The 23,414-nt window shown below is 44.8% G+C and overlaps 1 protein-coding gene across 10 annotated transcripts in view; it reads left to right on the top strand.

Annotated features, from left to right (window-relative positions):
• DLGAP4 (DLG associated protein 4) overlaps window positions 1-23,414 on the top strand; it is a 200,224-nt gene that overhangs the window by 161,135 nt on the left and 15,675 nt on the right. For 7 of the 10 annotated variants that reach the window (XM_040447141.1, XM_040447142.1, XM_040447146.1 and 4 more), the window contains 3 exons: window positions 4,822-5,183; window positions 7,681-7,769; window positions 8,295-8,707. In XM_040447141.1, coding sequence (XP_040303075.1) covers window positions 4,822-5,183; window positions 7,681-7,769; window positions 8,295-8,707 — 864 coding nt within the window. Of the gene's footprint in view, window positions 1-4,821; window positions 5,184-7,355; window positions 7,436-7,680; window positions 7,770-8,294; window positions 8,708-23,414 lie in introns of those variants that run through there. The other 3 variants (XM_040447145.1, XM_040447147.1, XM_040447152.1) reach the window with 2 other exon arrangements.

The following is a 23,414-nucleotide window of genomic DNA, read 5'->3' as shown; positions in this document are numbered from 1 at the left end:
TCCAGCTGACCCACAGAGAGAGGAGGGGGGCAGACTGCCTGGGCCAGCAAGAGCGTTGGATGGAGGGACTGGCTGAAGGACCTGGAAAGGGATTCTGGTAGAATGAGCGCATGTGCAAAGGCTTGGGTGCATGCAGAGTGTGGTGTGTTTGGAAATGGGTGCATGTGGCTCTCTGAAGCTGGAGGGGCCATCCTAGGGGGTGGGGGGACAGGAGATGAAGCTACAGAGATGGGTGGTTGGGACTAGGCTTTAGAAAGGGCTCCAAATTTGGGAGGAGACAAGAACCTTGCATACTCCAGTGTTGGGAGCCTATAAGGGAGCCTTCACTAAGGCTAAGTAATCTTGATTTGGGGCAGCTGAAGGGTTTTTATAACAATGATGAGGTTCATTTTCTCATTCAACAAATATTATCGAGAGCTTTCTATAAAGCTTAAGGTGTTGCCCTGGGCCTGAGATATGACCCAATATGCCAAGACAGAGTTCCCCCCAGTCCCAAGCCTATAACCATCAACAAGTAAATGCCTAAATGAGCTGATGACAGATGTGACAGATGCTCGAATGGAGATGCTGGCCCATCTGAAAGCAGAGGAAAGTCAGAGGAGGCCTCTCTGAAGAAGTGGCATTTGAAGTGTGAGGAGTGGAAGCTTTCCAGGTAGAAGGAGCAGCATGTGCAAGAGCCCCAAGGTGGGAAGAAGGGCGGTGACGGTGTTGCTAGAAGGGGCAGGGGCAGTTGTTGGCCTGTATTTCATGGCATTTCCCACTTGTGAAATGAGAGCTGTTCTGTACAGTTGGGTCCCATCCCCCTGCCCTGGGGAAAGACTGTGCACAGAGCTGAGGGATGCCTGCCACCCGGGGAGCCCCTGACAACCTGAAATCCTCCCTGTGAGTCACATTACTTATCTGGCTGTGACTTGTGTCCAGGAGACAAAAAAAAATCCAAGATAAGTTCACCTTTCCTCTTATCACACCTGGCCCGGACTCTCGCTAGTTCACTTTCCCTCTAATGAGTGGCTGTCTCAGCCAGGGCTCAGGCCTCTGAGTACGTGTCAGCAGGACTCTGGACCTAGACAACCCTGAGCAGGAGGGTCAGTCCTCTGTCCAAACTCCTGATTGTGGGCACCTCACTGTCTCCTGGTGGGGGTGCCTCTTCCACACAGATCCCTGCACACACTAACTCCTCCAGGCCAGTGGGAACTCCACCCCACAGATGGGGACAAGGACCCTGACTGGAGTCACACAGTCTTTGTCAGACTTAGAACCTACAGTTCTGGGTCTGCCGGGCACTGTTGGTCATTGGCTTCAACGAGCTGCTCTTAATGTCCGGCTCTTGCAGGAAAACTTTCCCCAGGGTTGTATAGAGAACCAGCCCAGCCTCTCCGACCAGTGACCTGGGGATAGTACCATTTTGGCTCACAACCCCCACCCTAGGCCTGGCTCACTGTGTGCCACAAACTAGTAGCCATGCCAGCCCTGGGCTGAACCTTACCCTCTGTGACGTAGCCTATGTAATCCCTCCCTGTGGCCATCAAATTAGTATATGACAGAGCTGGGATCTGAACTCAGGCTTGTCTGGTTCCTTGCTGCCCTCTGGTTTCTGGCTCCTTATCATCAAGTGAATGGAATGACTCAAATGGTAGGATTTCAGGTAGTAGAGAGAAGGGATTCAGAGCAGGAATCTCTTCTTCATTCAATGATGGGAGGTTCCTCACCTATCCTTGAGTAAGAGAACAAATGGGAAAATGGTTTGAGTTTGTCAAGGGCTGTGTGAATATGGTGTGCTATTTAGAACTCCTCCCCACCCACTGAACAGATGAGAGTACTGAAAAGTCCAGAGTGAGGCAGGCACTTTTGTGAGGAATTGCCAGGGCCTAGAAGCCAGGCTTCTGCCTTTAGCCTAGCCCTTCTTCCCCCAGCAGTCAGATCTCAACTTGGGCGTCCCCCTGCAGACAGGCTCCAGGGTCTAGCAGGATACTGTGGGGCACAGTGATCAGTGAAGGCCCTAGACACCTGCAGCCCCAGCTTGGCAGAGAGGGGCCTGAAGACTGGGTAGCAGAATGAGGTAGGCTGTGCAGCCAAACAGGTGTGGTTGCCACTTACTGTTAGCAACTCTGGGTGTTATCTGACCCTGAACCTCACATGCCCCTACTATAAAGTGGGCATAATCATGTCCCCATTTTACAGAGTCACTGTGAGGTTTAAATTACAAAGCCATAAAACCGAGCACAGCTCAGTAAATGACCCACCTTGAGGCTGTGAGCCTGTGTGCACAGCCAGCTGAACACAGGAGCCCATCTTGCTTGAGCAGGCCTTTTCCTTCTCTGGCAGTACAAGAGAGGGTCATGTGCCTGTTGACCAAAGCGCCGCCCCCTGCTTGCTCTGCTGCCCATGTTCTTCTGCCCATGTGCCACATTTCTCAGGTGGGGTAGGCAGAGACTGGGTGTGTCTGGTGGGATCCCCAGGTTTTCTCAACGCCTCAGCAGGACTGGGAAATTCTGAACAGAGTAGGAATTGAGTGCTCCTGGTTCTGAGCTCCCAGAGCCCTTTGTCACCTCCAGACTCAGGCGTGAGGCATGGCTCCCAGCTCCTGGGCTCTTCTGCTGTGGCATCTGTTACTGTTCACTCATTTCATGGCTGTTTCTCTGCTGATGAGGCTCCTAGCTTTCCTGGAGTCTGTATAGGGCCTGGCCTAACACAAGTCTGTCAGATGAACTGACAGATGGAAGGGCTTTTTAAATTAAATTTTTATATTTAAGTAATTGTAATTTACATACAGTTGTAATAAATAATACAGAGGGATCCTATCTACTCTTTACCCAGTTTCCCTCAATGGTAAAATATTTCAAAATTAATATAATATCATAACGTATCAGAATATTGCATAGTATATCACAATACCAGAATACTGACATAGATACCATCCAGCCAATCTTACTGACTTCACCATTTTCCCTTTACTTGCTTTGTGTTTAGTGCTCAGCAGCTTCGTCGTGTGCAAGTTCACGGTCCACCTCCTGTTCTAATTCTTGGCACACAGAGGATCCTTCTTGTCACCCTTTTATAGCCACAACCATGTCCCTCCCTGCCTCTACATCACCCTCTGACCTGCATCTCCCTACCTGCCACTAATCTCCACACCTTTATAATCAGGTCATTTCAAGAATGTTTTGCAAATAGAACCAGACAGTATGTAGCTTTTTGAGATTGCTTTTTTCACTTGGTGTAATTCACTTGAGATTTGTCCAAGTTGTTGCTTATATTAGTAGCTGGTTCTTTTTTACCAATCAGGGGTATTCCACAGTCTGGATGTACCACAGACTGTTTAACCAGTCACTGAGGGGCATCTAGGTTGTTTCTAGTTTTGGGCTATGACAAATAAAGCTGTCATGAACACTCATGTATAAGTTTTTTTCTTGTGAACATGTTACCATTTCTATGGGATAAATAAATGCCCAAGAGTGCAACTGCTGGTTTGTAGAATAATTGCATATTTAGTTTTAAAGGAAACTGCCAGGGGGAGCAGATTCATGATCTTTGTGATCAAGAATTTGTGAGTTCAAGCCCCACATTGGATGTAGAGATTACTTAAAAATAGTCTTTTAGAAAAGAAAAGAAACTACCAAACCATTTTCCAGGGTGGTGGTACCATTTCACATTCCCACCAGCAACATATGAGTAATTCAGTTTCCCCACATCCTCACCAGCACTTAGTGTTGTCACTGTTTTTTAATTTAGCCATTCTGATATGGTTGTGTAGTGACATCTCATAGTGGCAGATGGATAGATTCTGCTGTGCCTTGCTCACGGCCCCTGTGGCACTGGGCCTGGTTTTGTGGGTTTCTGTTGGGCCCTCACCATGAACGGTAGCACCTTGAAAGCAGAGCTCAAAGTCACTCATCTGACTCCCACTCCTAGTCCCAGTTTGTTTTAGTCCTCATGGGGGAAACAGCATTTAGAGTTTAAGATGCTGAGAAAAGCCCCAGGATCTGACCCAGCCCCTCACAGCAAGTAGCTACTGCTGTTTCAACAGCACCTTCTGTTTCAGACAAAAAGTTGAGCATGTAAGAAGCCAGCTGTGGGCCTTTACTGTGGGCCAGTCCCAGGCCAGGCTGGAATGGGATTCAGAGATGACCCCAGCCCCCACCATGGTAGGGCCTGGTTCCCTGAATCATGGTGGAGAATGGGGAATTGGACCAGGTATGGTGGACTCTTGAGGGAGGCAGACTGGTATATGGGGTTTTATACCATATAATAATGAGGAGATGGTGGGAATAGCAAGATGGGAGTAGGGTTAGCTGGACCCTAAAGGATGTATTGGTCTTTGACCAGATAGAAAGGGGGCATCCAAGCAAAGGGAAGGTAAAAAAGGAAAAGACCAGCAGGAACAGTAGGTCTGTCCGTGAGCTTGAGGAGGGAGCAAGGTTAACATTCTTTAGCACTCCTGACCTCTGTATCACTGTCACCGCATCCCCTGCCACTGGGTCAGGCTCTTTCACAGCCTGTGGCACCATGAACTTTATCATCTAGTCCATGCCCCAGCTGGATAATACCTTTGTGTGTGACTATGAGGTGGAGGATGTCATTGGTCCATGTTGGCATTCCCAGCTAGACCTGGCCTTGGACTAGTAGAAGAGTGGGCAGGGCCTATGTCTGTCTGTCTTGGTCACTGCTGTGTCAGACCCCCATTCTCCTGCTCCACAAATCCTTCCTGAGGGAATATCAAGGCCAGAGCTAGGGCCAGGTCAGGTGGGACCTCAGACTTGAAAGGGATTCCAAAGGTTTGGGACCTTACCTTCTCCTTGCCCTCCTCTCTTCTATCTGCAGGTTCATCATGTCTAGTGGCTTATAAGAAGACCCCACCACCGGTCCCTCCACGTACCACGTCAAAACCCTTCATCTCTGTCACAGTCCAGAGCAGCACCGAGTCTGCCCAGGACACCTACCTGGACAGCCAGGACCACAAGAGTGAGGTGACAAGCCAGTCGGGCCTCAGCAACTCGTCAGACAGCCTGGACAGCAGTACCCGACCGCCCAGTGTGACACGGGGTGGAGTCATCCCAGCCCCTGAGGCCCCGGAGCCACCCCCAAAACATGCAGCTCTGAAGAGTGAACAAGGGACGCTGACCAGCTCTGAATCCCACCCTGAGGCCATCCCCAAAAGGAAACTGTCATCTATAGGAATACAAGTAGGGGTCCCTTTCACACTCTTATGTCCTCAGCCCACCCTCTGCACCTGCCTGCGTGTAATTACATCTGGTGGAGGCCCACTAGGTCTCCTGGGCAAAGTGGTTTGTCTCTTTTGGAGGGTTGGCTCCAAGTGGCCGAACCAAATTCCACCCATAGCCATGCCTTCCTTACGTTTGCCCACATGTTGCAATCTGTAGCCGTGGGCATGTGTCCCTGTTTCTCCAGTGGGTCATCCCAGTCAATGTAGTTACACTCAGCCAGCCATCTCCTGTCCACTGTTCACCTGTCTGTCTGTCTGTCCACTCCACCCTTTGCCCTGCCAGCCAACGCGTGGGAGGTGGGACTGGCCTAACAGTTCTCTAATCCAAGGTCAGCTCGGGTGCGGAGGCCGCAGCCCCGGTTGGCAGTGGGAGCAGCATGGAGCCTAGACGTCGATGGGCCTGGGGCCCAGGACCCAGGGCCCTTGAGCCATGGGGGTTGCTTGAGGGGAACTTTACCCAGAGCCTTCTCGGGCCTGGGGGACAGGTAGGTGGTTTGAGGCACCAGGCCCATGTCAGGTTGAGAAGTGTGATGCTGGTCCTGAGGTCTCCCTCCATGGGAAAGGATACAGGCAGATATTTCCCCAGGACCAAGTGGCCAAAGCCAGCAGACCCTCCTGGAAGCCAAACTCCCTGTCCACTCACAGCAGGACAGGGTGTACCAGCTCCCCTCTACTGCTTCACAGCACCTCCTGTACACATCAGACCACAGTAATCTGTCTTGTCAGCTGAGCTGGGGAAACTTGAGCCTTGCTTTGCAGATTCAAGAGTTGCTCTCAGTCCAGAGTGCAAGGACTCCACCTGCCCTGACTGAGCCTCCAGACTAAAGTGGAACACACTCAGGGCACGGAAGAAGGAAAGTGGCTACAGTGAGCATTGAGCTTGGGGACAGTGGAGCCTTCAAAGAGGTCAGGGTGGTGTGCATTGTGGCTTAGGGCTGGAAGGGCTCTCCCATTTCCCCAGCTGCCTCTGATAACTGGATGTGGCTGAGTGGATGGCAGAGGGCTAGAATGCCAAAAGAACTTGGGACACAGGGGAGACTGAATGGGTTCCAACCAGAGAAAAACTCATTAGCCAGTTTCTTGCACTTGCCTGGGCTTCAGTTTCCCCACATGTACAGGAACAGAGTTGTCCGGGAGATTAATGTTTTCTGGGCTCCTTCATAAGGGGTTCAAGTCCCTGCCCTGTGCAGCTGCTCCAGGAGGGATTCTGAGGGACATAGAAAGTAGCCTAGTCTCTTGGTCTTAACCATGCAGGGTCTTTGGGCAGCCCCATCCTCTCCCTGACCAAACCAGATACTCCAGTCTTTTCAGAAGGTCTTAGTCTCACTGTTGGTTCCTTTCGTCCAGAAATTTACCTGGGGATGAGCATCCTAGCTCTTGGGCCTTCCCCTTCCCTGGTTTCATCCCCACCTGTTCCAAGCTCTAGTCGCAGCTCTTTGAGATTGGTGATGCTGTACTCCCTGAGCTGGCGCCTGCTGAAGGAGAAATGCAGTTGCATCCCCGTGGCGAGGAGGAGCCTGGCGCCCAACCCTCTGCCACTTCTGTGAAGCCAAGAGATTGGGAGTCCCCAATTTCCAAGGATACCCTGACAACCCTTATCCCATCCCTTGGTACCTCAAGCCCTAGGTCAAGTGTGGATTCTCCCTCATCCATGAGCAATGATGGAAGGGCTGGCCTGGCTGCTCCACGTCCATGCAGCTTTGTCCCAAAGAAGAAAGGCAGATTCGGGGCATCACTGCTGCCGTGTTTCCTTCCACTTCACGGGAGTGGAGAAAAAGCACTAGCTTTGCACTTGGCCCTGTCCCTGGCCCTTTCTGCTGCTCCCCAGGCCCACCCACTGCTGAAAGTAACCTCAGCCATCGAGGCCCAGGGACTGCATCCTGTAGCGTCCTGGGACCTTATTGGCTATTGCCTTGGGGGCAGTTTTCAAATCCAGAACTGATGTCCAAGGTTTGGCCCTAGTACAGGCGCCTCCAGCCTGCCCTTCAGCTGCAGGGTTGGGGAGTGATCTTTGCCTCAAGACAGCCCCCAGCTTCAACTACACCAGATAACGGCTGTGGCTTTGTGTGTGTGTGTGTGTTTTCTTTCTCTTTCGTCGTCCTTTTTTTTCTTCTCTTTGATGCGTGTAAAGGAGAGGACTAGAAGGAACGGTTCCCACCTCTCGGAGGACAACGGACCCAAAGCAATCGATGTGATGGCACCCTCCTCAGAGTAGGGAAAGCCAGTCATCTCCACCCCATCCCACCTCCCGCCCACCCACCCGCCCGCTCCACGCGAATGAGCAGTGCCCGGCTTAACTGGGTCCAGCCTCGGGCCCACGTGCAGTGTCCGCATGCCTCGTGTCTGTCTGTCCTTCTGCGTCGTCCCACTAATGTGAATTTCAGCAGCAAGTGTGGTGTTTGTTTTTTATTTTTGTCTTTGTCTCCGTGCCGTTGCTGTCGTTGTCCTTCAATAAGGTTGACTGCATTCAGCCAGTGCCAAAAGAGGAGCCCAGTCCCGCTACCAAATTCCAGTCCATCGGGGTTCAGGTAGAGGACGACTGGCGGTAAGTCGCATAAGAGGCGGTGGCTGCCTCTCCCTCTCCTCCCCTTCCCTCTGCTCTCACCTCTCCTGCTCTCCCTAACCCACTTCTCCTTGCTGGATTTCTGATAACCAAGCTGGGTTTGGGGTTTGGGCAGTGGCCCAGGCACTGGAGGCTGGGCAGGCAGGCGGGCGGGCCCATGAGCGCTTGCTCTATGAGATCAATTGGCCCACGGGGGGCCGCAGCCGGCAGAGACACGGCCCAGCACCCCATTGTTGGTGGTCTTCTGGCCCCCACTGCAGTAAACAGGCAACCTTATGACCTTGTCCATGTGTGTGTGTGCGCGTGTGGGCGCGGGTGGGGCAAGGGCTGAGCAGAGAATGAGGCAGGGGCTGTGGGACCTGCTTCAGGCGCATGGTGAGCAGACGATGCATCCGTTTCTCTGTCTCCCGTGTGTCCGGGTCGGGGTGGCCTCTGGTCTCTGGCCCTCTTGGTGACTCTCACCCCTTCCTGTCCCCACCCCACTCCACCCTCCTGTCCCCCCCCCAGAAGCAGCGCCCCCTCTCACAGCATGTCCTCCCGACGGGACACCGACTCAGATACCCAGGATGCCAACGACTCAAGCTGTAAGTCATCTGAGAGGAGCCTCCCGGACTGTACCCCACACCCCAACTCCATCAGCATCGATGCCGGCCCTCGGCAGGTCCCCAAGATTGCCCAGATCAAGCGCAACCTCTCCTATGGAGACAACAGCGACCCTGCCCTAGAGGCATCCTCGCTGCCCCCGCCTGACCCCTGGCTCGAGACCTCCTCCAGCTCCCCGGCAGAGCCAGCACAGCCAGGGGCGTGCCGCCGGGACGGCTACTGGTTCTTGAAACTACTTCAGGCAGAAACAGAGCGGCTGGAGGGCTGGTGCTGCCAGATGGACAAGGAGACCAAAGAGAACAACCTCTCTGAAGAAGGTGAGCGCTGCAGGGATGGGCCCCGGGCTGGAGAGAAAGGTGCACAGCTCGTTCTCCAGCCTCGGAGCCTCCAAGTGGGAAAGGCCGCAGTTTCTCTTCTTGAGTCAGCTGTGAGCTCTCCTCTTATTTCCATTCTTTCCTCCCTTCTGTCTATCTACCTAAGCTGAGCTTTCTCAAGGAAGGGTGTACAGGCTGTGGGCTTGAATCCCAGCCCTTCCCTTCCTAGTGAAGTGACCTTAGTCAAGTGCCTCCGAACCCTCTGTTTCTTCTATGTAATGTAGAGCTACTCCTGCCTTCTCTGGGGGTATTTGTGAGGATTGAAGGTGGCAGTGCATGTAAAGGGCCCGAAGACGTGTGGGACACAGAAAGTTGGTACCATGCTTATGTCTTAAAAAGCTCCTTATTGAGTGCCTACTGTATGCCAGGCACCAAGGATCTAACCATGGGCCTCAGCAGAGTGTGAGGAACTGTGAATGGGTGAAATAGAAGCCATCTACTTCTCTACTTCTGTTTCTCTCTATCCATGCCTCTTTCCAAAAATCCTTCTAGGAAATGGGTTCCGGAAAGAGCTAAAAATATGTAGGGAGCCTAGATTCACAGGTGGTTGTTAGCAGGAGAGAGGTGGCCCCTGGGAAGCTCCAGGCCGTGGCCCCAGCAGCTACACTGTGCCCTGACTTGGTTCAGTCACAGCTCATCCTCCAAGAGAGCCCCTCTACAGAACATGCAGGAAAGACAGGTCTCCAGAGTATCCAGAAAGGATGAAGTCAGCATCCCACTGACACCTGATGGTGTGGAGCCTGAGGAGGGTACCCTTGGATAGGTCTGTATCCATAGACCTTTAGGCCAGTTCCCAGGTTTAATGTCACACCTGCTGCTGCACAGGGAACTGTTGTGAGCTGTGTACTTAATAACTTTGCACAGTAAGAGTAACAAATCAGAATGGAGCCAAGGACCAGAGAGTGCACTGAAATACTTCTAATAGGAACCGTCCAGCCCACTGCCTGACCTCAGACTTCTCTGCTTGCAGCTGTCGGTAGCTGTACATCCTGGTATTTGCCTTCCTATTGCTTTTTTTCTTTTAAATGTGATTACCTCTTAATTCTTCTCAAATCAGTCATCGTCATGTATTGATTTCCTGCTTGTAAGAGGTGAGTAGTTAGCTGTATCACCTCTGCCTCCTGTGCCCCACCCTGCATGTCTTACATCACAGTTTTGGCTTAAGTAACCACCAATGTATTTGTTTACTGTAAGCGTGTAAATATTATTGTTCACTGCAGAGCCTAATACTATATTATGGTTTAATTTCCTTTTCTTACACACTTTATTTTTCCTAGAATAAATGATTGCCCCATCTTTTTTATACACTTCATTTTCTAAGTTCTTATTTGAAATGTTTTACACACTCCACCAGATCTGCCAGCCTTCATCAGTATTGTTTTTCAGATATGCAGACATATCAGATAATCTCATGATTTCATATTTTTCCTAGTGCACTTCTGTCCTCTGTTCTGATCTGGCTAGGTTACTCTCTGGGCCTGCTGCCTCACTGCTATCCAGAAACTTCCCTTTTCATCACCTGGGACTGCCCTTGGCCGCTGTCCCATGGGGGACACCCTGCTTTCCAGACCACGTGGCCTTCTGCTTTCTTGGCATAATCCTTCAATTTTGCTGGAACACACACCTTTAGTTCAAGATAAATTTTTAGCAACTGCATGTCTTCATTCAGACCTCACACGGTTTGGCTGAGTATAAAGTTGAAAATAACAAATTATATATGTAATGTATATGTATATGTTTGTATATATAACATATGTACGTATAAAAATGAAGTTGAAACAATTTTCTCTCAGGATCTTTAAGGCTATATTGTGTTTAGCTTCTGTTACTTGTGCTGAAAAGTTTGATGCATTCTAATTTTCAGTCCTTTGTGTGTTTTTACTATGGAAGCTGTTAGGCTCTTTGCTTGACCTCTCTTGTGAAATTTCTCAGTGCTGTGCTGTGGAATGGGACTTTGTACAGGAATGTACTGTGCCCATAGTTGATAGCCCCTTTCTATATGGAGATGCAGGTCTTTTGTTTCTGAGCAACAGCCTTGCATTAATTCTTAAAAATAATTTCCTTGCTTTCATTTGTTCTGTTTTCTCCAAAATTTGTGTCACTTAGATGTTGGACCTGCTGGATTAAGCCTCAGTCTCTGATCTTTTCTTCCTCATATCTTTTGGTTATCTTTCTGTAAGGCTCTTTCTTTTTTTCTTTTCCATGCTATAACATCTTTATTGATAAATAATTTGCATGCCATGAAATTCACCCATTCACCCTTTTATTTTTTATTTTTTGAGAGAGCAAGAGTGAGTGCATGTGTACACACATGAGCGGGAGAAGGGCACAGAGAGAGAATCCCAAGCAGGCTTCATGATCACAGATCCCAACATGGGGCTTGACCCCACAACCCTGGGATCATGACCTGAGCCACAATCAAGAGTTAGACGTTTAACCGACTGAGCCACCTAGGTGGTAACATCCTTTCAAAGTGTACAGTTCAATGGCAGTTAGTACATTCAGTGTTGTACAACCGTCACTGTTAATTTCAGAACATTTTCGTCACTCCAAAAAGAAACACTGTAACTATTAGTAGTCACTCTTGGTTCCTGCCACTTTCTCAGCTCTTAGCAACCACAGTTCTGTCTCGGTGGATTTGCCCATTCTGGACACTTTTATAAACGGAATCATACACTATCTGGTCTTTTGTGTCTGGCTTATGTTTTGTATAACATTTTTAAGGTTCACTCAAGTTGTAGCAGTATCAGCACTTCATTCCTTATTGCTGAATAATATTCCATTTTATGGGTATACTTCATTTTTTATACATTTCATCTGTTGATGGACATTTGGGTTTTTTCCACACTTCGGCTAGTATCAGTAATGTTGCTGTCAACACCGTGTATAAGTTTTTGTGTGGAAGTATGTTCATTTCTTTTAGATATATGCCCAGGAGTAGAATTGCTAGATCATATGGAAACTCCGTGTTTAACTTTCTAAGGAACGTGCCAAATGATTTTCCACAGTGGCTGCACCACTTAACATTCCCACCAATGGTATATGAGGATTCCAATTTATCCATATCCTCACCAACACTTGCAATTATTGGTCTTTTCTTTTTCTTTTTTTTTTTTTAAGTTTATTTATTGAGAGAGGGCACAAGCAGGGAGGGGCAGAGAGAGAGGAAAGAGAGAATCCCAGGCAGGCTCTGCACTGTCAGCCTGATGCAAGGCTTGAACTTGCAAACTGCAAGATCATGAACTGAGCCGAAACCAAGAGTCAGACACTTGACTGACTGAGCCATCCAGGCACCCTGCAACTACTGGTCTTTTTGAATCTAGCCATCCTCGTGAGCGTGAAGTAGTATGTCATTATGGTTTTAATTTGCATCTCCACGATGGCTAATATTGTCCAGCATCTTTGAATATGCCTTGTGGCTATTTGTATATTTTTGTTTGAGAACTCTATGGAGATGGGGACATTTTCCTGACTTGATCTCCAAACTCTGTCCGTCACATGTTTACTGTGGCCATCCATACAATAGGTCATTCTACTGTTCTTTTTCATGATATTTTGTCCTTTTTTTATGCATAGAGTGTCTCCTGCCCCTGCGAGACCTACATATATAAATGTAAGTTTTCCTGGGACCCTGTGCTCTGTCCTTTAGGTTCCGTCTTTGTATTTGTCTTTTTGTTTTGATGTTTCCTGGAACGTCCAGTCGTCTTGGTTATTTCTATTTAAAAGTGAGGAACTGATGTAGGAGTAGGAGGTTATGTGCTGGTATGTTAGTAATATGTGATAGTAACATCACAGATGAAGAAATAATTATTTAAGCATCAGGATGTAAAGACTCTAACAGAAAGGTAAAAGCCATCATGAATAATGCTGTGTTCAAGTCTTCTGTGTATAGATAGATGTAGGAGTGGAATGGTTGGATCATATTTGTCATTTTTTTATTATGGTAAAATATACATAACAGAGTTTACCATTTTAACCACTTGTTAAAATGTTTATTTATTTATTTATTTTTAAATTTTTTTTTTCAATGTTTATTTATTTTTGGGACAGAGAGAGACAGAGTATGAACGGGGGAGGGGCAGAGAGAGAGGGAGAAACAGGCTCCGGGCTCTGAGCCATCAGCCCAGAGCCTGACGCGGGGCTCGAACTCACGGACCGCGAGATCGTGACCTGGCTGAAGTCGGACGCTCAACCGACTGCGCCACCCAGGCGCCCCTATTTATTTATTTTTGAGAGAGAGGGAGGGAGAAGGAGAATCCCAAGCAGACTCCGCGCTGTCAGCACAAAGCCCAACATGGGGCTTGAACTCACCAACCTTGAGATCATGACCTGAGTCAAAAATCAAGAGTTGGACGCTTAACCAACTGAACCACCTAGATGGCTTTAACCACTTTTAAGTGTACAATTCAGTATCATTACTTACATTCACAATGTCGCACATCATCAGTATTTATTCCCAGAACTTTCTCACCACCCCAAACAGAAATTCTGTACCCATTAAGCAATAACTACCCATTGCGCTCCCCACAGCCCCTGGTAACCTCTAATCTGATTTCTCTATGAATTTGCCTGTTTGAGATATTTCATGTACGTGGGATGTTGCAGTATTTGTCCTTTTGTGTTTGGCATGTTTTCAAAGTTCATCCATGTTGTAGCATATATCAGAACCCTTTTATTTATTTTTTTTTTAATTTTTTTTAAGGTTTATTTATTTTTGAGACAGAGAGAGACAAAGCATGAACGGGGGAGGGTCAGAGAGAAAGGGAGACACAGAATGTGAAACAGGCTCCAGGCTCTGAGCAGTCAGCACAGAGCCCGACGCGGGGCTCGAACTCCCGGACCGCGAGATCGTGACCTGAGCCGAAGTCGGACACTTAACCGACTGAGCCACCCAGGCGCCCCATCAGAACCCTTTTAAAGCTGAATAAGATTTCCACTGTGTATAAATACCACATTTTGTTTTTCCACTTAACTGTTGATGGACACTTGGGTTAGTTCCCCCTTTCAGCTACTGAGAATAGTGCTACAGTGAACACTGGCAAGCAAGTATCTGTTTCAGTCAGTTTGCAGTTCTCTCAGGTATATACTTAGGAGTGGGATTGCTGGGTGACCTATGTTTACAGTTTGCTGAGGAACCGCCATACTGATTTCCACAGTGGCTGCACCAATTTACATTCCCACCACCAATGCACAAAGGTTCCAATTTCTCCACATCCTTGCTAATACTTGTTAGTTTTCATCTCTTAAAAAAATAGCCATTCTAGTAGGTATAAAATAGTAGCTCATTGTCATTTTGATTTGCATTTCCGTAATGATGCTGAGCATCTTTTCATGTTCTTATTGATCATCATTTGGGTATCTTCTTTGGAGAAAAATCTATTCAGTTCCTTTGCCCATTTATTAATTGGGCAGTCTTTTTCTTGTTGAGTTGCAAGAGTTCTTTATATAATTTTTGAATAATAGGCACTTATTAAATATGTGATTTGCAAATATTTTCTCCCATTCGGTAAGCTGTCTTTTCATTTTCTTGATAGTATCATTTGATACACAATAGTTTTTAATTCTGACCTGGTCCTATTTATTTTTCTTTCATTGCTGTGCTTTTACTTATTTAAAAAAAAAATTTAATGTTTTTTTTCTTTTTAAAAAATTTTTTAAATTTTAATTTTTTTTTCCTTAATTTTTGAAATTCACATCTAAATTAGCATATGGTGCAACAATGATTTCAGGAGTAGATTCCTTAATGCCCCTTACCCATTTAGCCCATCCCCCCTCCCACAATCCCTCCAGTAACCCTCTGTTTGTTCTCCATATTTAAGAGTCTCTTATGTTTTGTCCCCCTCCCTGTTTTTATATTATTTTTGCTTCCCTTCCCTTGTGTTCATCTGTTCTGTGTATTAAAGTCCTCATATGAGCGAAGTCATATGATGTTTGTCTTTCTCTGACTGACTAATTTTGCTTAGCATAATACCCTCTAGTTCCATCCACGTAGTTGCAAATGGCAAGATTTCATTCTTTTTGATTGCCGAGTAATCCTCCAGTGTATGTATGTGTATATATAGACATACACCACATCTTCTTTATCCATTCATCCATCGATGGACATTTGGACCCCTTCCATGCTTTGGCTATTGTTGATAGTGCTGCTGTAAACATTGGGGTGCATGTGCCCCTTCAAAACAGCATACCTGTATCACTTGGATAAATACCTAGTAGTGCAATTGCTGGGTCATAGGGTAGTTCTGTTTTTAATTCTTTGAGGAACCTCCAGACTTTTCCATGGTGGCTGTACCAGCAGTGCAAAAGAGATCCTCTCTCTCCACATCCTCGGCAACATCTATTGTTGCCTGAGTTGTTAATGTTAGCCATTCTGACAGGTGTAAGGTGGTATCTCATTGTGGTTTTGATTTCTATTTCCTGGATGATGAGTGATGTTGAGCATTTTTTCACGTGTCTGTTCGCCATCTGGATGTCATCTTTGGAGAAGTGTCTCTTCATGCCTTTTGCCCATTTCTTCACTGGATTATTTGTCTTTTGGGTGTTGAGTTTGATAAGTTCTTTATAGATTTTTGGATACTAACCCTTTATCTGATATGTTGTTTGCAAGTATCTTTTCCCATTCCATCGGTTGCCTTTTAGTTTTGCTGATTGTTTCCTTTGCTATGCAGAAGCTTTTTATTTTGATGAGGTCCCAATAGTTCATTTTTGCTTTTGTTTCCCTTTCCTCTGGAGATGTGTTGAGTAAGAAGTTGCTGTGGCCAAGATCAAAGAGGTTTTTGCCTGCTTTCTCCTCAAGGATTTTGATGGCTTCCTGTCTTACATTGAGGTCTTTCATCCCTTTTGAGTTTATTTTTGTGTATGGTGTAAGAAAGTGGTCCAGGCTCATTTTTCTACATGTCACTGTCCAGTCTTCCCAGCACCACTTGCTGAAGAGACTGTCTTTATTCCATTGGATACTCTTTCCTGCTTTGTCAAAGATTAGTTGGCCATATGTTTGTGGGTCCATTTCTGGGTTTTCTATTCTGTTCCATTGATCTGAGTGTCTGTTTTTGTGCCAAATGTTTGTTTTTGAGAGAGGAATGACAGAGTGCTAGTGGGGTGGGCACAGGGGACACAGAATCTGAAGCAGGCTCCAGGCTCTGAGCTGTCAGCAAAGAGCCTGATGTGGGGCTTCAACTCACAGACCACGAGATCATGACCTAAGCCAGAGTCAGACCCCTAAATGACTGAGCCACCCAGGTATCCCTACTTATTTTTAAAGGTATGAATATATATTAATTTAATAAAAATTAAAATTAGGATAAGAAGACGGAAGCGCTGAGAAACTAACTGGCAGCTCTGCCTGGGCAGGGCTTGTTGAAAGGTATGCTTCTATGGACACCTAAGAAAATTGGTTTTAAATAACATACAGTAAAAATTACATCAAATAATAAAGGAAGCCAGTTATATTAATATAGTCATCAAAATGTGCACTTCTTTCTTAAGGCATTAAATAACAATGTAGCAGTGAGTCTAATTATTAGAGTTTCAAAGTAATGATGACAGGAAAGATTATTTCAAGATAACTGTGACAGCTATAATGTGATATGAAATTATCTGTGATTTCTATTGGTGACAAAGTGACAGGTACTGCTTACAATAAAGTGGTCTCATTGTCCATCTGAGTTTAAGGACATTGTGCTGTAGAGGGTGACTGGGTGACCAACTGGCTCTTTCCTTAGGGGAAGACCTTGAAATGTTAGTACTCTTTCTCTGCAGTCCTTCTTCAGAGACAAATCTGGTTTCTCTAAGAGGCAATATTTTCTTTCATACATATAACATTTACCACCTTAATCATTTATATTCTTTTATTATTTTTTTCAATGTTTCAAGTTTTTATTTAAATTCTAGTTAGTTAACATGTAGTGTAATATTAGTTTCAGGAATAGAATTTATTGATTCATTAGCCATTTTTATTTTATTTTTTAATGTTTTTAAATGTTTGTTTATTTTTGAGAGAGAGACAATGCACAAGCAGGGGAGGGGAAGAGAAGGAAGGAGACACAGAATCTGAAGCAGGCTCCAGGCTCCAGACAGTCCACAAGAGCCCAATGCGGAGCTCGAACTCATGAACTGTGAGATCATGATCTGAGCTGAAGACGCTTAACTGACTGAGCCACCCAGGCACCCCTCATTAACCATTTTTAAATGTACAGTTCAAGAGCACCTGGCTGCTCACTTGGTGGAGCAGTGCTGACTTGTGATCTCAGGGTTGTGAGTTCAAACCCTACATTGGGGATGCAGCTTATTTAAAAATAAAATCGTAAAATAATAATAATAATAATAAATAGCAGCATCTGGGTGGCTCAGTCGGCTAAGTGTCAAACTCTTGGTTTCTGCTCAGGTCATAATCTCACGGTTCATGAGTTCGAGCCCCACAACGGGGTCTGCACTGATAGTGTGGAGCCTGCTTAGGGTTCTCTCTCTCTCTCTCTCTCTCTCTCTCCCCTCTCTCCCTCCCTCCCTCCCCCCAAAATAAATAATTTTTTAAAAATAAATGCACACTTCAGTGTTATTAAATACATTCATAGTGTTGTACAGCCATCACCACCATCCATCCCTGTAATGCTTTTTATCTTGCAAAACGTTTCAGTTTTTACCCATTGAAGGATAATAACTCCTTATTCTCCCTTCCCCCTCAAGTCTCGGGCAACCATTATTATACTTTCTGTCTTTATGTTCCGAATACTCTAAGCACCTCATAAAAGTGGAATCACACAGTATTTATCTTTGATTGGTTTGTTTCACCTAGCATTAATGTCCCCAGAGTTCATCCATGTTATAGCATATCTCAGAACATCATTCCTTTTTATGACCGAACAATACTCCATTATGCATACGCCACATTTCGCTTATGCATTCATCCATCAGTAGATATTTGGATTGCTTCCATGTTTCAGCTACTGTGAGTAATGAATTCTGCTGTGAACATGGGTGTCCAAATACCTCAAGTCCTTGCCTTTCAGTTCTTTTGAATATATACCCAGAAGTAGAGTTGCTGGATCATATGGTAATTCTATTTTTAATTTTTCATAGTCACTGTATCATTTTACATTCCCACCAGCAGTGCTCAAGTGTTCGAATTTCTCCACATCCTTGCCAACACTTGCTATTTCCTGTTTTTTTTTTTATCATAGCCATCCTAATGGGTGTGAGGTGGTATCTTATTATAGTTTTGACTTGCATTTCCCTAATGATTAGTGATTTTGAGCATTTCTTTATGTGCTTATTGGCCATTCACCTATCTTCTTTGGAGAAATGTCCATTTAAGTCCTTTGCCCATTTTTTTTTTTACATTTTTTTAAATGTTTATTTATTATTGAGAGACAGAGAGAAACAGAGAATGAGTATGGGAGGGGCAGAGAGAGGAGGAGACACAGAATCCGAAGCAGGCTCCAGGCTCTGAGCTGTCAGCACAGATCCCGACGCAGGGCTTGAACTCACAAACCTGATATCATGACCTGAGCCAAAACTGAGAGTCAGATGCTTAACCGACTGAGCCACCCAGGGTCCCCTATGTATTCTAAGTATTAATTCTTTACCCAGATATATCATTTGCAAGTATTTTATCCCCTTCTGTGGGTTCTCTTTTTACTCTATGGATAATGACTTTTAATGCACAAAATTTTAAGTTTTTATGAAGTCCAGTTTGTTTTTTCTTTTGTTACATGTGCCTTTCATGTCAGAGCCAAGAAATCACTGCAAATCCAATTTCCTGAAGCTTTTGTGCTGTTTTTTCTTTTAAGAATTTTTCTGTTGAAAAAAGGTCTTACATTTAGTTCCTTGATCCATTTTGAGTTAATTTTTGCATGGTATTAGATACTTTTCCATGTGGATATCCAGTTTTCCCAGCACCATCTGTTGAAAGGACTGGCCTTTCCCCATTTGTCTTGGTACTCTCGTCAAAAATCTTTTGATCTGGGGCTCCTGGGTGGCGCAGTCGGTTAAGCGTCCGACTTCAGCCAGGTCACGATCTCGCACTCCGTTAGTTCGAGCCCCGCATCGGGCTCTGGGCTGATGGCTCAGAGCCTGGAGCCTGTTTCCAATTCTGTGTCTCCCTCTCTCTCTGCCCCTCCCCCGTTCATGCTCTGTCTCTCTCTGTCCCAAATATAAATAAATGTTGAAAAAAAAAATTAAAAAAAAAAATCTTTTGATCTTATATGCAAGCGTTTATATCAAAGCTGTCTATTTTATTCCATTGACTATAGGTCTGTCTTTATGCCAATACCACTGTTTTAATCTCTGTGGCTTTGTAGCAGGTTTTGAAATCAAGAAGTAGGAGTCCTTCCATTTTGTTCTTTTTCAAGATTGTTTTGCATATTTGGGTCCCCTGAATTCCATATGAATTTTAGGATGGGTTTTTCTGTTCCATCTAAAAAACAAACAAAAAAACATAATTGGGATTTTTGAAAGGGACTGTATTGAATCTGTAAATGGTTTTGGATAGTATTGACATTTTAACAACATTGTCTTCAATCCGCCAATAGGGGATGTGTTTTTGTTTATTATGTCTTCTTTGATTTCTTTTAGCAGTGTTTTGTAGTTTCCATTGTACAAGTCTTTCATCTCGTTGGTTACTTATTTATTCTTTTTGATGCTATTGTAAATGGAATTGTTTTTGTAATTTTTCTTTCATCTTATTCATTGTTAGCATATAGAAATGCAACTGATTTTTTTTCGCTTTGTATCCTGCTATTTTGCTGATTTATTACTTCTGTTGTGTATGTGTGTAATCTTTAGGGTTTTTTACATAGAATATCATTCTGTAAGCAGAGATAATTTTACTTCTTCCTTTCCAATGTAGAGGTCTTTTCATTTTCTTGCCTAACTTCTCTGGCTAGAACTTCGAATACTGTTTTTTGTTGGTTTTCAATTTTAGAGAGAGAATGAAAGGGCAAGCAGGGAAGTGGGGCAGAGTGGCGGGGCGGTGGGGGGAGAGGGAGAGAGAATCTTAAACAGGCTCCATGCTCAGTGTGGAGCCTGACTCGGAGCTCAATTCCATGACCCTGGGATCAAGACCTGAACTGAAATCAGGAGTCAGACGCTTAACTGACTGAGCGATGCAGGTGCCCCTCCAGTACTGTTGAATAGAAGTGAGCATCCTTGCCTCATCTCTGATCTTAGAGGAAACACTTCCAGTCTTTCATCATTGAGTATGATGTTCACTGTGGGTTTTTCATAGATGGCTTTTATTAGTTAAGGTAGTTTCCTTCTATTCCTAGTTTCTTGAGTTTTTCTTATGGAAAGGTGTTGAATTCTGTCAAGTGCTTTTTCTGCATCAATTGAGATGATCACATAGTTGTTTTTCTTCATTCTGTTGATGCAGCATAGTAGCACATTGATCAGTTTTCATGTTGAATCATCCTTGCATTCCAGGAATAAACCCCACTTGTTCATGATATGTAATCCTTTTAACATGCCACTGAATTGTATTTGCTGGTATTTTGTTGAGGTTTTTTTGTGTTGATGTTCATAAGGGATATTGGTCTATAGTTTTCTTGTAATGTCAGTCTGGCTTTGGATTCAGCATAATGAGGCTTCACAGAATGAGTTAGGAAGTGTTTCCTGCTTTTCTTTGTTGGGAGATTTTGAATACTGATTGAGTACTGATTCAGTCTCCTTACTAGATAAAGATCGACTCAGATTTTCAATTTTTTAGGATTTAGTCTTGGCAGGTTTTACGTTTGTAGGAATTTGTCCATTTCATGTAGGTTATCAAGTTTGTTGGTGTGTGACTGTTCTAGAACTCTTACAATCTTTTTATTTCCATAGATTTGGTAGTAATGCCTGTACTTCCATTTCTGATTTTAGTATTTGAGTCTTTTTCTCTTAGTCCCTCTAGCTAAACTTTGGTCAGTTTTGTTGATCTTTTTGTTCCTTAATTTTTCTCTATTGTTTTTCTATTCTCTCTCCCCTCTAATCTTTGTTTCCTTCTTTCTGTTGGCTTTGGATTTAATTCTTTTCTAGCTCCTTAAGTTGTAAAGTTAGATTGTTGATTTGAGATCTTTCATAAGTTTTTTTTGTTTGTTTTAGTAATACAGATTTTTAAGTTTATTTACTTTTAAGGAAAGAGAGAGAGCCCACGCATGCAAGGGAGGGGCAGAGAGAGAGAGAAAGAAAGAATCCTAAGCAGGCTCTGCACTGTCAGCAGGGAGCCTAATGCGGGGCTCAATCTCACAAACCATGAGATTATGACATGAGCTGAAATCAAGAGTTGGATGCTTAACCGACTGAGCCACCTAGGCACCCCTGCACCTTTGATTCTTAAGAACACTTTCTGTGTTCCAGGGCGCCTCGGTGGCTCAGTCCGTTGAAGTGTCCGACTTCAGCTCAGGTCATGATTTCCTGGTTCGTGAGTTCAAGTCCCATATTTGGCTTGCTGTTGTCAGCATGGAGCCTGCTTCAGATCCTCTGTCCCACTCTCTCTCAAAAATCAAATAAACATAAAAAAAAAAAATACCTTCTGTGTTCCAATGGCATAGAGATTTTTTCATGGTTTCAAATTTTGTGTTTTTCATATTTAGGTGTTTAATCCGTCTGCAGTTTATATCTGTGTATTCTATAATTTCATTTTTTTTCATATGGAAAGCCAGTTGTCATAACACCATGATTATCGAAATCATTACTTTTTTCACTGATTAGTGATACTTTTCAGTCACAACCTCTGTGAAATTTTACCTCAACAGGGGTATGTTTCTGGGCTGTATTCTGTTCTGCTATTTTGTCTATTTTTGCATTAATACAACTGTTAATTGCCATAGCTTTTGAACATTCCTCAGCATCTGGTAGAATGAATCCCTCTTCCTTATTGTGTTTGTTCAGAAATAAAAAATTTACATACCTCTTCATTCTTTCAGTACTAATTTTGGAATGAGTTTATTGAATTCCTTGGAAAAATTTATTGGGGCATTGACTAGAAATAGAATTTATAGATGAATTTGGGAAAACTTGATACCTGTAAAATACTGAGTCTTCTTAGCTATGAATAAAGCTTAATTCTGTTTATTCAGATCTTCCTTTTATATCCTTCTATTCAAGTTTGATGAATTTCTTCATGAAGGTTTTACATATTTTTCTCAGGTTTCTTTCTTGATACTATCTAGTTTGTGTTTTGATAGTAAAATGAATTCTATTTTGCATATTCTGATTATTATTTGGAGATCTGTACATTGATCTCATGTGCAGCAACCTTGTATAACTCTGTTCTCTTTAGATTTGCATCATAAGTAACATTCACTATAATGACAATTTCGTGTCTAATTTTACCGTGCCTCCAGCATCTCTTGTGTAACTGCAGGCATCAGGACACTGTGGAATAGTAGGAAGACAGCAGCACGCCCCTCCCCTGGTCCTGAAATCCATTCAGTGAATATTTACGAGGTACCTACCATATACAAGGCACTCTTCTAGCTTCTGGGGAGAAAGAAGTGAACGAAACAAAGCCCCTGCCCTCGTGGAGCTTACATTCTCATGGAGAGAGACAGAAAATAACCAAATAGATAACGGCTCATGAGTTCAAGCCCTGCATCAGGCTCTGTGTGGACAGCTCAGAGCCTGGAACCTGCTTCGGATCCTGTGTCTCCGTCTCTTTCTGCCCCTCTCCTGCTCATGCTTGGTCTCTCAAAAATAAACATTAAAAAAAAAAAGGGTGGGAGAATTCAAAGGATGTAACCATAACTTAGGTAAGATGAGATGGTGGTTGCCATAGAGCGCTTCTGAGGAAGGGGGCAGATTCTGGATACAATTGGAAGGTAGAGCAGGATTTCCTGACAGATTGGGTATGGAATAGGAGTGAAACAAGTCAAAACCGGTTCAGGATCTGGGTGACGAAAAGGATGGAGTTGGGCTAGGGAAGACCGGTGCAAATATCTGGAGTCAGGAGTTCCATCTCGAGCATGTTGAATGCGACGCACGTTACTAGCTATCAGAGTGGGATGTCAAGCAGGCAGCAGGATGCAGGAGCTGGGAAGGCCGGTCCTGAAGATTACACTGGGAGTCTGCAGCATATAGGCTCAGATCAGAAAAGGGGTAGAGACACGAACACTCTGAATGGTGGGAAAGGAGTGACCAGTAAGTTGGGAGAGAAGGCGACTGGAACCCAACTGAGTGGTTTTCAAGAAGAGAGACTGTTGTGTCACATGCTGCTGATGAGCATAGCAGATCAGATCTAGATATGTAAGGTTTTTAAATTTTTTTTTTAAGTTTATTTGTGAGAGACAGAGACAGGATGAATGGGGGAGAGGCAAAGAGAGGGGGAGACACAGAATCCAAAGGAGGCTCCAGGCTCTGAGCTGTCAACACAGAGCCCGATGCAGGGCTCGAACCCACAAACCATGAGATCATGACCCAAGGTGAAGTTGGATGCTTAACTGACTGAGCCACCCAGGTGCCCCGAAACGTAAGGTTGCTGGAGGCCTTGAAGAAGGGACCTGTTCTGGTGGAAGGGGGTGGGGGTGAGGGGCAGCCTAACTAGAGAGGGATTAAGAGGAAACAGTAGTAACTGGAGACAGCAAGTAGAGACAAATAGAGAAAAAGTATTGATGACTTTTTCTGTACAAGAAACAGAAACAGAGGGATATAGGGTCAAGAGAGGGTTGGGGGGGTGGTTTTT

The sequence above is a fragment of the Herpailurus yagouaroundi genome, unplaced genomic scaffold (genome assembly GCF_014898765.1).
Source record: "Herpailurus yagouaroundi ecotype Mexico unplaced genomic scaffold, PumYag 196, whole genome shotgun sequence".
Taxonomy (NCBI): Eukaryota; Metazoa; Chordata; class Mammalia; order Carnivora; family Felidae; genus Herpailurus; species Herpailurus yagouaroundi.
This window is presented reverse-complemented; position numbering and strand designations above follow the sequence as displayed.